The sequence below is a fragment of the Amblyomma mixtum genome, chromosome 1, assembly GCF_055824585.1.
Source record: "Amblyomma mixtum isolate Tamu chromosome 1, ASM5582458v1, whole genome shotgun sequence".
Taxonomy (NCBI): Eukaryota; Metazoa; Arthropoda; class Arachnida; order Ixodida; family Ixodidae; genus Amblyomma; species Amblyomma mixtum.
The window spans coordinates 225244685-225257275 of NC_143012.1; the positions used below are offsets into that span (position 1 = coordinate 225244685).

The 12591-nt window shown below is 40.6% G+C and overlaps 1 protein-coding gene across 1 annotated transcript in view; it reads right to left on the minus strand.

Annotated features, from left to right (window-relative positions):
- The window catches only part of LOC149371075 (low-density lipoprotein receptor-related protein 4-like), a 322806-nt gene that overhangs the window by 5833 nt on the left and 304382 nt on the right, over positions 1-12591 (minus strand). The window contains exons 24-29 of the mRNA XM_089564550.1: positions 11487-11612; positions 9804-9981; positions 6003-6123; positions 5798-5895; positions 4241-4484; positions 1241-1385 (exon numbers count right to left, since the gene is read on the minus strand). Of these exons, the coding sequence (XP_089420676.1) occupies positions 1241-1385; positions 4241-4484; positions 5798-5895; positions 6003-6123; positions 9804-9981; positions 11487-11612 (912 nt within the window). The remainder of the gene's footprint in view (positions 1-1240; positions 1386-4240; positions 4485-5797; positions 5896-6002; positions 6124-9803; positions 9982-11486; positions 11613-12591) is intronic.

A 12591-nucleotide genomic window follows, 5' to 3' on the forward strand; every position in this document is an offset into this window, starting at 1 on the left:
CGAAGGAAGAACAGAAAATGACTGATGAAAGGACTCTTGCAGAGTAGCTGTTAGAAGAAGGTAATTCGTTGAAATACTACCCTCAGAGAATTACAACAAAAGGGACGCAAATTTTAGCCAGGCTGTAGGTCACCATGAATGCAATAGTCACCATTCTGCGCATGCATTATGATTATCTTCTACTGCCTCGCTCCCTAGAAACAGTCATTAATCAAACCTACCGATGGCTAAAGTAGAGATGCCTGACCCCTGCATGATTAAGTAAACATTGGCTAGGTTACCTGAAAATTTGTGAGCACATGCACAAAGATCGTTTTAGCAACAACATGGGTAAGACCCCTAGTTTCCTGCGATTCCGCGAAAAAAATCGCAGATTTAAGAATTTTTTGTGGAATAGTGTGTTAGCAACCACATTGTCTTTTTTGATCCTCTTGCTGCTACGGACATCAGTAAGAACAACAGAATGATGAAAAATTACTATTCTACCTTATTTGCACGAATACAATGTGAGGGGGGGGAGTGTGAGAATTCGGGAGAATATTAAAAGAAACATTATTACAATTATAATGCATTTTCAACTCTTCAGGCCTACCATATAGCTGAGGGCCCACCAAAAAAAATAGACGACACACTAAAATGCAGAAGCAGCCAATATGCAAACATGATTTAAGAAGTAACACTTCAGATGTGCATGCCACAAATGAGCAAAGCCAAGCCTCCGATACTTTAATGCATGCAGTCTCCCAAGCAGCAGCATCTACTGTCACTGCCGTGCCGCCGCTACTCAGTGTTTCAATTTCAAGCTGCCCAGCCTTGCGCATATATGCCCTCCTTTGATTTCCCTACTCCAATAAAATCTTTCAACGCTTTCTCTTTCTCAAGAAGCCATACTGCCTTCTATCCATATACATAGCCACCAACTCCTTTGCATTTGCACGCTGCACGCTTCACCCCAATTCACACTATATCCATACTCCAGTTTCGAATACAGTACGAAATGCATCCTGAAGCAATATTAAATGCCTGCTGCGGAATTTTGTGGATTCTTTTTCTCGATTCGTCTGATTTAAAATTTTCCACCGCATAAAGTTAGGAGTCTTAAACATGAGACATCTAACTGCAATTACTTATTGATCAAGCCTGCTCATGCTAAGAGGTGTTGAGCATCTGTTAAGGAACATCTGTTAAAGATGAGATAGCAGCATCTTTCGAGAAGTACAGATAAGAAAGTGAATGGTACCAGTCTGCCTGGAACGTGCCACCATCTTGATTTCCATGAGGTACTCGATGTTGTCACGAATCACCACGCGTTCCGCACCCGTCTCCTTGTGTGCCTTCTCGATGGCCTTCGTGTGCCAGTCTGTCCAGTAAATGTAGGATTCAAACTGCGAAGAAGAAATGGCAAACAGTCAGGCCAGGTGTTAAATAATGCGCTTGCTAGCACTGCTTGGCTCCTTTTCTGACTTCAGAACAGGGAAACAGAGCAGGGAAAGAATGTCAGCCATAGATCAGTGCCTTGACTATCTTAAAGGGTCATTGAGGACTGACTGAATTCGGCCTGTGTGGATTAAATACTATGTCCAATGATAATGACGCCTACGTTCAAGTCTTTTATTTGTTCTGATTTTTTTGTTCTTTGCTTTGCTGCTACACTCGTGCCATTCGGATGTTTTCTTACTTATGTTTGCCTGCCATGATTCCGTGTTTGCCTTAATCGCGCTATTTTACTCATTGTTCTCACGTTCGGTGAGCACATTATCCTTTATTGTAGTGCTTTATTTTGTGCCGCATATTCGTTTTTTCTCTCTTTTCCTGTTGCTATTTCCGTGTCGTTTCTTCTTCTCTACTAATTTGTTGATATGTATATTGTTTATCATGATCGTATGTTTCTCTTCTGTTTCCTTTGGTTATTAATGCACTGTATAGATTTATTTATTTTTTTATCATGGTCGTATGTTTCCTTTTGTTTCCTTTGGTTATTAATGCACTGTATTATTTTTTTAGCCCCCCTTACACAATGCCCAATGGGCCTGTAAGGTATTTCAAATAAATAAATAAATAAATAAATAAATAGGGCTAGTTTTCTTGAAAACACAGCTTTTATAAGCTACAAAGCTTTGAAAGATGGAACACAGGTAGCATAGCAAGCAGTCATTTACAGTAGCAAACTGTGATGACATCAAGGTTCTATTTTATGCCAATCTCTGAGGCTAGGCTGCACAATCCTAAACTTCCAGAGGCTGATTACGGAGTTCTTTTCAGTATTGACATTAAGAGCTTTCAATAGAGTGGCAGGAAAAAAAAAAGCCCATTTTAAATCTAGTTTCCAAGCTATAAATGTATCTTTCACTGCCAATTCAAACTCCACCATAGGCAGAAAGAGCCAAACGACCGATTACAACAAGCAGAAACTGGGTGCAGTTGCCCCAGTGTCTCCTCAGCTGTCGTCAATGTCTCGGCACCATTTCTTTATCCCTACTTTAAGGGCCAGGCTTCCTCAAAACTCCCAACCCTAATGGATTCGAATGTTTATATCACTGCTCTGCGGCAAAGCTAAGAGAAAACGAGAGATTTAGTAATTTTACATTAAGCATATGGCAGTGACAGTTCAGCAGATTCAAAAATAATCAGCCAACAGCAGCACAACCTTCCAAAAAGGAAGGAGTTTGTTATTCTGTAGTGTGTTAATACGAACAATACAACTCCTTGCAAGATTGTGATGCATACTGAGATGACTGGCTGTAGCACCTTTTGAACTGAACTGTTATAGTTTTTTTTAGTTTGTTTACCTCTCTGATCACAATAATTTATCTCTACAAGTTCAACAGCTTTATACCATTAGTGTCTTTTGGATATTTGTGTGCAGCTCTGTTTACAGCTGTTTGAAGGTATCAATGAACTGTGTACTCAATAAGAGAAACATTCAATAAACTGTTTAGTACTCGATAAGGCTAGCTATTTGGGTGAGCTATTTGCTCATGACAACAAATGTAGTGCTCTTAACACAAGGACGAATCATGTGATGTTCATCGTGTGTGGCGTCCCCTTCATTTCATTGTTACCTATGTTATCAGCGCTATATTCTTTGCCCTGTTTAGTACTTGACTGCCATATTTAATCTTCACAGAAATCAATCAAATGATAGCTGAGTAATACACAATCAGTTCAGATGCCTTCTAGACATATATTTGGCACAGGTTGCACACAATATATGTATAGGCACAACCACACGTGACAAATGATATACGAGTACTAGTATTATGGTTAAGTTCCACATCACAAAAAACTCAACTTGAGAAAGATAATGGGCTTGTGCAAAGAATCTATGTGATGATAGCTCTCAAAACTGAATGACCTATGTCACTGTATATATGTACGTAAGGACCATAAAGGGATACACATCAAATTAACCCATTCAGGCGCTGCTTGTTATTTTGATTCAAAGTAAGTATTTATCTGCCTGAACAGTATTTCCAGGCCTCAAGAAAGCCAAATTGTTCATTTTCTAAAGCAAAATACAAACGGTCAGTTTTAACAGGCAGGTACAATAATATGTACAAAGCGTCAGAGTGATTGGAAAACGTGACATTAAAATGACAGGATTTTTCAAATTAGCACCTAAGAAATCATGCTATCGTTTTCTGTATTTGCACATGACGGCACAAACTGAGAAAAAATAAAAATTGACATTAATGCTGGTTTCTAAAATCTGCCTGCATGAAAATGGCAAAGGTCGTGGTACCAAGCCTACTGTTTTGAGAAATATAATATTTATTCTGCTCACTAGTGGCAAGGAAAAGTCACCCTATTCAAGATATGAATGATGCTAAATTCGTCTAAACAGAGAAACTGGTACAGGATGTAATACATAGCCCTTTAAAGAGTTAAAGCAACTAGGGTGTAAGACAGCCTGATCGTACTCAGCAAAACAGCAATAAATATTGCAGAGAGTAGATCAATGGGAGAGACCATCACACTGGCTTATGATGATGATAATAAAAGAAAAAAGAATAACAGGAAAGACTTAATGTAACCAGGTAAAGCTTCAATCATTCATCATGCTATGCTTTACCTTGCAACAATTATGCTTGCAATCGATAACCACTGAGCCACGATTAAATGTATGCTCATGCAAGAAGACTTCAGGGAGCCACGCTTTCTATCAGTGTTGTGCACAAAGGAACAAATTTATTAGAATTCAAATCCTTCTTTTCTGTTTTCAAACTTGTGCTACGCATACCTGAGTGAGACCGAATGGATGGGAGACGCCTTCGATGAGCTTCTGCCGATTCTTTCCATTCAGGTCCGAGAATTCAATGCAGTCGAGCTGCGCATCCACCCAGTACAGCCTCTCAGTATCGTAGTCGATGGCCAACCCGTTGGGCCAGCCAAGGTCGGTGGCTATGATGACCCTCCTCGCACTGCCGTCTAGAAACGAGCGCTCAATCTTGGGCAGCTTGCCCCAGTCAGACCAGAATATGAACCTGAAACATGGGGAACAAAATGTATCATTCACTGGCCTAATCTTTCCACTTTTCTTAGCAAATAACAAAAGAATACAGTGATTTTTCAAACAGTACGAAAATGACCAGATCAGAAGAAATACGAGTGCAAAAGCCCAGAGAAACTAGCAACTAACTAGCTAGCAACTAAGGTTAATCCTCATGTTTGATGTAAACAACATAGGTACAATTCATCCACTAGTTAAGTGAAGTAAGTGACAGCAAAACTGTACAAGCATTATTCATCTTCGCTATCCGCTCAGATAACACAGTAAGTAAAGCAGTTCGTATTCCTTAGGATATTACCAAGCTATTCACACGGAACCTCACAAATTCCTTCTGGGATACAAGCAAGCCATTAATAAATCCATACTGAAGACAACTGATAGAAGATTACAATTACAGTGCCTAGTAAAACGGCGGGTTGAGCGAGTTGGTACATTTTGAGAAAAAAAAACAGCGCAGGAACAGGGACACAAGAAAAGAAGACGACGGGACAGGCGTCGTCTTCTTTTCTTGTGTCCCTGTTCCTGCGCTGTTTTTTTCTCGACAGTGCCTAGCTATGGCAGCCAACATAGTAAAGTACAGCCAAGAATGTCTTTTTCAGTAAATAATTACATTCTGTGCTGGTTTACTAACAAGCATAAGTATTCAGCATTGAGACAAGACGCGCATCCATTCCCCGGTAGACAAACTCAGCACGAACCACAGAAGCATGTCTAAGCAAATAATTACATTTGTTCCCATATATCGATCAGTACTTGCCAATCACAGCGCTTTTACTTTTACTCTTACTGCCCGGGTAATAAGGCTAAGAGCTATACTCAGATTGAGCAAGTGTGACCAACGCTCAGTAGAATGGGCTGTTGTTCTAGCTAAATGCATATAGTGAGGAATTGTAGAGCAGCACAAAATAAAGACAATTACAGAGATCGAAATGATGATATAGGCACTGACTATACAGTTCTGTTTGCTCAAAATGCGTGATTAGCTGCAAACATAGTTCATTTCTCAATGTCTTAGATGTCATTAAAGGCTTCTTTTATAAAAACTGACAAGCAACGTTATGAGTACACAAGTAGTACTTACTCGGGCTGAATCTAGACCCGACTTTATGACATACGCATGACCTAGCTAGCATACGGATTGCTTTTTGTGAACTCATCAACTTGTGCTGAGAAGCGAGTGTCATCCAGCTAAAAGATAAACACTTAATCTACATTAAATGGGAAATGACAAGCTCATCTCAAAAGCAAGTGTCGATCTAAATACCTCACAGAGTCTAGCGGGCTTACCCTTTCTCAGGAAACAGGGCGAGCGCGCGTGGTTCGTCCAAGTCAAGATTTATCAGCAGTTTCCGGCTAGATCCATCAGCCCGAGCCACTTCAATTGTCTGTGAAAAAAAGAGAGAAAGAAAAAAACAAGGGCCTCTCAGTCAGGACAGGCAGTGAAAGCTAACAAGTTAAACTGTGAAACAAAGAAACATCCTCGCCCATTCACCTTGCGGCGCGAGTCTGCCCAGTAGATGTTTCTTGCAATCCAGTCCAGAGCCAGTCCGTCAGCAGCCTCGAGATCGGTGTCAATAATGACCTCCACATTGCTTCCGTTCAGATCCACCTTCCTGGAGGACAAAGGAATAGGTTATGAATGTGCTCATCCACTATTCTACATTTAAAAAACTTCAGCTAACATTTATGACAGAGCACTTAAAAAAAAAAAAAGCTAATGAAATAGATAAAACAGTGAAGAAAAAGCTCTCTTGAAAAGCAGTACTTCCAGTGTTGAACTCGTGCAGTAAAAGCTCGTCAATTCAGACTTCAAGGGGCTGAACAAAAAAAGTTTGATTTATCCGAAAGTTTGAATTATCAAGTTGCCCTCAGGAAACTGCCAAAAACTGTTTGTATCATAATAAATTTATTCGATGGAGCTTCTCCACAGCCATCTGGTTATGAGATGAAAACTGCATGGCTACAATGATTTTCTGCAGTTTTGTCCAGTGTTTTATTGCTCACACACTGTCGGGAATTCCAAAGCAGAACTGCTACATAATGGTTAAAGCCTCCACGGCCTCCCTAATGGTGAGATGCAGCAGCAGCAGTGGTCACAAGGCGTCAATGCTCCAGCGCACTAACTGCGAACAGCACGTGATGAGTGCGTAGCTGCAGCACAGTTAAAGAACAGAACCACACAGTCGAAACTGAGGGAAGCGCCACAGTGCCAGGACGACCAGACTTCAAAAAAAGAAAAGACTAGCAGTGTGCCAAATCAGCCAATGTGCCAATGTGCAGCTGATGGCCATCATCACCATGGGCTCCTGCGAAGCTCAGATAAGTGAAACCAAATATGTGGCCAGATTATTCTTCAGTGACAGGGCCCTCTGACCGTCGTCACTCTTGCCGTTGTACACATGTCAGAGATGTGAAGGCAAAACTGTACCATGCAGTTCAGGCTTGAGAAGCTAGCAATAATTGGATGACTGCTTCCTGTGGCAGTTGTACGATGTCATGTCACGGCCCCCCGTTCAAATTTAGCGGAATGAGCTGAGCTGCGTTTGAATTAACCAGATTCTTGACGCCTTCGATTTACACAGGCCCTCTTGCTGAATCCCCATCGGCAGTCTGAATAATTCAGGGTTTCAAATTAATGATTGAGAATAAAGCTCGTGAGCTTCTCCTGTATTTCTTAGTGCACATAAATAAGCCATGCTTCTCAATAGAGCTACTATGTGCATATAAAACTTTTTATTGCAAAACAAATGTGAATAATTACAACTGGCTACACGTTTTGTTTAGTACCATATTTACATATATATAACACAGCAACAAATACAGTGAGAAAGGGGGGTTTCAGACTGCACAAGAATGAAAAGAAATTCGCATTATGATTTTAACATGAATTCAACCTGTTCAAGCTAACTAGAGCCAAGGTCACGGCAATGACAGCCAAAAATATGGAAGCACCAGATACGCTGGTATTATATAAAACGCATCACTTCAGCAATGCATGGCATAGGCCAACATGCACAGCAAAGCCTCCGATGCTTTAACTCATGCAGTTTCCCACACGGCAGAGGCTGCATGCCACCATCGCAAGCACTGTTTCGTGATTTGTACTGCCCAGCCTGAGCCCACTTGCCCCTTTTTTTCTTTCCCTACTCCACTGAACTCTTTTAGTGCTTTAATTCTCGTTCTCAATGGCTTGTGCCGCATTCAAAGTGCCCTCTGCTTTCCTCATGCGCGCCACGCGGCCCCAACGCCGTCAAAAGATTGGCTTCTCCTACACGCCCATAGGTCTTGTGGTATAGGTCACTGTAGGTATCATCAGCAGCAAGAAAAAAAAATATTCACGTCATATTCACACCTACTTTTCCAGTTACCAGTTACGCACTGAAACCGATGAAACAAGAAAGGATACCCATACAATATTTGCGTAAATTTGGTATTTTTAATACCAACGCTGTTAATTTAAATGCTTCTTTACAGCAGCAAAGACAAAAAACTCTAAGATTATCCTTGACGGATTATTTGAATGCGTTAGCAGCCAAACATTTGTTATATCCGAGGTCAAACCACAATGTTTCGTACACCCTACGTCCAGACACTAAAGTTCGTATATCCGGCATGGTATATTTAGGTTCATTATATCCAAGGTCAGCACAAAGTTCGTAAGAACGAAAGTTTGTTATATCTAGGGGTCGGACTTTTTGGTTTTTATTTTTTGAAAATTCAGCAGCAGACATTTTTTGGTATTTATTTCGGAACGAAAGTTCTAGTTTTTTTCGACAAATACTAATGCCTACGTATGAATTTTCGTTTTTTTTTTTTGTGCAGTATACTGTCCATGTGTGGTTAAAAGAGACACAATTTATTTTGGACATTCAGCACTAAAAAACACACAAGAAATCATAGTAAGAGTTATATCTTACAGAAGGAAGGTGAATAATCATAATAAAATGTGAAAATATCAGAGTTAAATGAACAGGCTGTGAGACAAAATTGTAAGTGGGCCCCCATCGAATCGTCCATGAGCTGACAGCAGAGATGGAACTAAGCGTGGAAGCTATAACGTGAAATTTCTGCTCCCTTCAAGCATAGTTTCGCTTTGAGAGCGGTTACAGTTCCAGAAGTTGCCAGCATGCCTGCATGCAGTGGAAAAACCTATTTAACCAAGGGACGGCCTTAAGCCGGTGATAAGTCTGAGTAGACGGAGCATCCACTAGCTGACAGCACTTTGCAAGGGCAAGGAGCATCCCGAACTGCAACGGCATATCTTAGTTCATGGATCAATGCCTCAAAGCTCACAACCACCGAACCAAGGTACTAAATTCCAAAGATACCACTGTCTCGCCGCATTGCTGTTTACAGCGCTTTTATAATTTTCTCCTGTTACTAACTATAATTGCTGGTACTGTATAGCCAGGTCACTGTGATATGCATTCCAGAAATACTGGCTTTTTTCTGTTAAACTCTGAAATTCAAAAAATGAATTCGGCATGCTTTTATTGGTGTTTTTAGGCATCGACTGAAAAGTCTGAGCCCTAGTTATATCCAAATTGGCATACTTAGGTTCGTTATATCCGAGGTAATGTAATAAGTTCACATGTAGCCACGTCGGCAGGTTATCATGTACCTGCCACTGGCTACTGACAGGCAGTGGTCACCATTTCCACTTGCATGGACCCTTCTAATGCTAAAGCATTAAAAACTTATGGAGAGGGGACAGTGAAAAATAACTATCCAAGGGTGACAAGGACTATCAAGAAATTTTAAAAGTCAACATTGCTAAAGCCTTATGCATAAACATTGCTCTTGCTTTTTCTGAAACACAAAAATCTGGCATACTTTAGATATAAGCACCCATTAGAAGCATGTTTTTAAGGTATTGCACACCACTACTTTAAAAAGCTATCCTGGTTTATGGGGGTTTACCATCCCAAAGCGACTCAGCCAATGAGAGATGCCGTAGTGAAGGGCTCCGGAAATTTCGACCACCTGGGGTTCTTTTAACGTGCACTGACCGTACAGAACACAGACCTCTAGAATTTCGCCTCCACCAAAATTCAACCATCACGGCCGGGATCAAACCCGCGTATTTCAGGTCAGCAGCCGAGCGCCATAGCCACTGAGCCACCGTGGCAGCTTAAAAGCTATTCTATAAAATTATAGCTGGCTCAGAGAAAATTGCTAAGTGAAACATTCTACCACCACAAATTTTTTTTCTACATACTTCCTTGTATAAAAAAACCCTTATCACGATATGAAAATTAAAAAAAAACTATATTAAAGAAAACGAAGACCCCACCTGATCACATCCAGTGTAACATCAGTGTAGTACAGCTTCCATTCATCATAGTTAAAGTCCACGGCCACAGCGTTGTAAACATCGCTCAATGGCAGGTGCATGTCAGTGTTGTCGGGCGTGTCTAGCGAAATCTGCCGAAGACTACCACGGTTGGCAAAAAGCAGGAACGCTGATGGAGCTGTAAAATCAAACATTGAAGATCTGTGAATTGACACTTTTATTTTATTTTTGCTAGCTAAAATATCAAGAAAGTTGCTTACGCTAACTGCATTGAAGAGTCAATCAATCTTACACATGTGAAAGATCATGGCAAAGTTCTTGCTAGGAGGCATACTAGTACCTCCAGTAATCATTTGTCATTGAGAAAAAAACCTCACAAAATAACAACAGTGCTCTGAATTGCTGCGAATGGCAGCATCTTGCTCTGTTAAGAAGCGCACTTTGGGCCCTGTTGTTGAACCTTCAGGTGACAAAAAATTTCATGCAGTGCGCTTCTCAGGGTATTTATTGTACTCAAGTGCCATCATCAGTTTTATGACACGAATGCTTTATTTATTATATTTGTATTGCATGTTTTGCCTTTATTTTCGACTCTTAAAAAAAAATTTAGCACTGAACCTGTATTTGTATGTTTTGCCCTCTCCTGTAAAAATCCCAAGAAGGGATTGACAGCATTCCGAAATAAATAAATAAATAAATAAATAATAAAGAAACATTCTCAATCTCAGTAAGCAGAAGGCATGTAAAATGACCATATTCAACAAATGCCTACATTATCTAGAGAGGCAATGTCTTACTGATACGTATCTTACTTCAGAAAATCCGGGCTGGTCCTGATATAGCTCCTCCTAAGCAGCGTTCAAGTCCTACAGTAACAAACTACTAACTATACAGTCAGCTGGAAATAAGCTAAACTGCCTGTAAATGCATATATTTATCTTAGTTACCTAAATTTGAATAAAGTATGACACAGTGCAAAGTAGTGATTTGACACAAATTTAGCCGTCTACTATTTCAGACCTCCCAATATTGTTTTTAGCCCTACAAAATGAATGATAGCCTTCATCAGTTGACGTCACACTATTTGAACACCTTGTACTCTTCAACAAGTCTGTTTGATGGCACCAATTACATCAATTTTCTCAAGCCAAAAGGTATTTTACACTTTCCAAACTAGATGCATTGTTAAAGATCATGAAAAAAGCTAGGATAATATGTTTTATGAGGCAGCAGATATGACTTGAAATGCTACCATACGATATTTAGCAACTTTCTGCCATGACAACACACATTATAGCTATTGCTTTGTTCCATGGTTCTCAAGTGTTCGTCATGCATGACCGTTATCTGAACACCAAGCCCTCCTTGACAGTCTACGTTCACCTGCCTTTGGTGGAAAAAACAAATTCTGCAAGAACTTCAATGACCAAGGAAGTAAATGCATATCGCATTAGATCAGTGCACTGCTTGGATAAGTTGGTTTATTTATTTCATTTATTCAATAGTGGCAGTTTCCTTTTGGTAGCCAAAGAAGGAGGGCTCTACATAAAGTATACAAGCATTTGATACAGCAAGAGGCAGAGGCAACAAATCACAGAGAAAACATAGCAGAGTGTGAGTAAATTTTTCATGCCTGCTTCTGACAGAATAACTGCAAACAAACGCATTTAAGTTTTCAATTACCATCGTTGCATGTCCGGCCATCAGGCTTCAGAAGGATGCCAGTCGGGCAGGCACAGGAAAAACCATGTGGTTTCCTCAGGCAGAGATGGCTGCAGCCTCCGTTGGTTTTCCCGCACACACTGATGCCTGCAAACAATATTGCAGGAGTAGTGATGTGAAATTTCTCATTTCACGCTGAGTACTTGAAATAGCGGCGACTGCTCTTCCAGTAATATTCATGTCTTAGAAACACCCCAGCTAGCAACATCATTTACACTGTCACTTTTACGGCCAGTCTGGTTTTGCCTACAAAGAGAAGAGCTTGCCAGCACATCACAGAGGCTTACATTTGTGACAAACAATGCATTCTAGTAGCTCCTGCTATTTCACATCGATATTCATATTTCAAAGTGCTGCATCTCTGAGCTGGTCACACGCACAATTTTCTAGATCAGACGGGAAGATGATACACAGTCGAGCAACCTTCGCAGATATAACAGACGCTCACTTATTATGAATGATGCCGGTGCAACTGTCAAAATATGCATTAGAGTGATGGCAATTTGTCTCACATATAGTGAACTACTACAGGCAGCGTGCAAGTCACAGGCAGTGCAGCTGATACATTCTGTGGACACGTGCGCTGTGCTACTTTTGTCACTGCATGAACCCAAAAATGCTTGATGGTTCTGTCGAAGGGTGACATGTTGATTCGAGGCAACATGTCTTTGATGCATAACTGCCCGGATGGCGACTGGGAGGATTTCGTTTGTGTAGACAGCAACATTGTAGAACCATGCATTAACTTAGCAGTTAGACGCATAGTACGAGGACTCCCAGATTGCCAAGCTGTCCTGCCACGAGCTTCTGCGGACGCTTCAACCATGATTAGTCTATCACGTCCTTAAAGATGTTGGTAGCAAAGGCTTTGGAGAGAACATGACTGCACTTCAGAGCTTGGAAAGCGAAGCGATAGAGCCTGCGTTGAAGATATAGATACATATAATTCATTTTAAGTAACACATGATATTTTTGCCGGAATTACCATTTTTGCCTGTAATATGGGACGTCCACTTACTACGAACATCAGATACAACAAATGCAACTCGCATGACTGTAAGGTTTG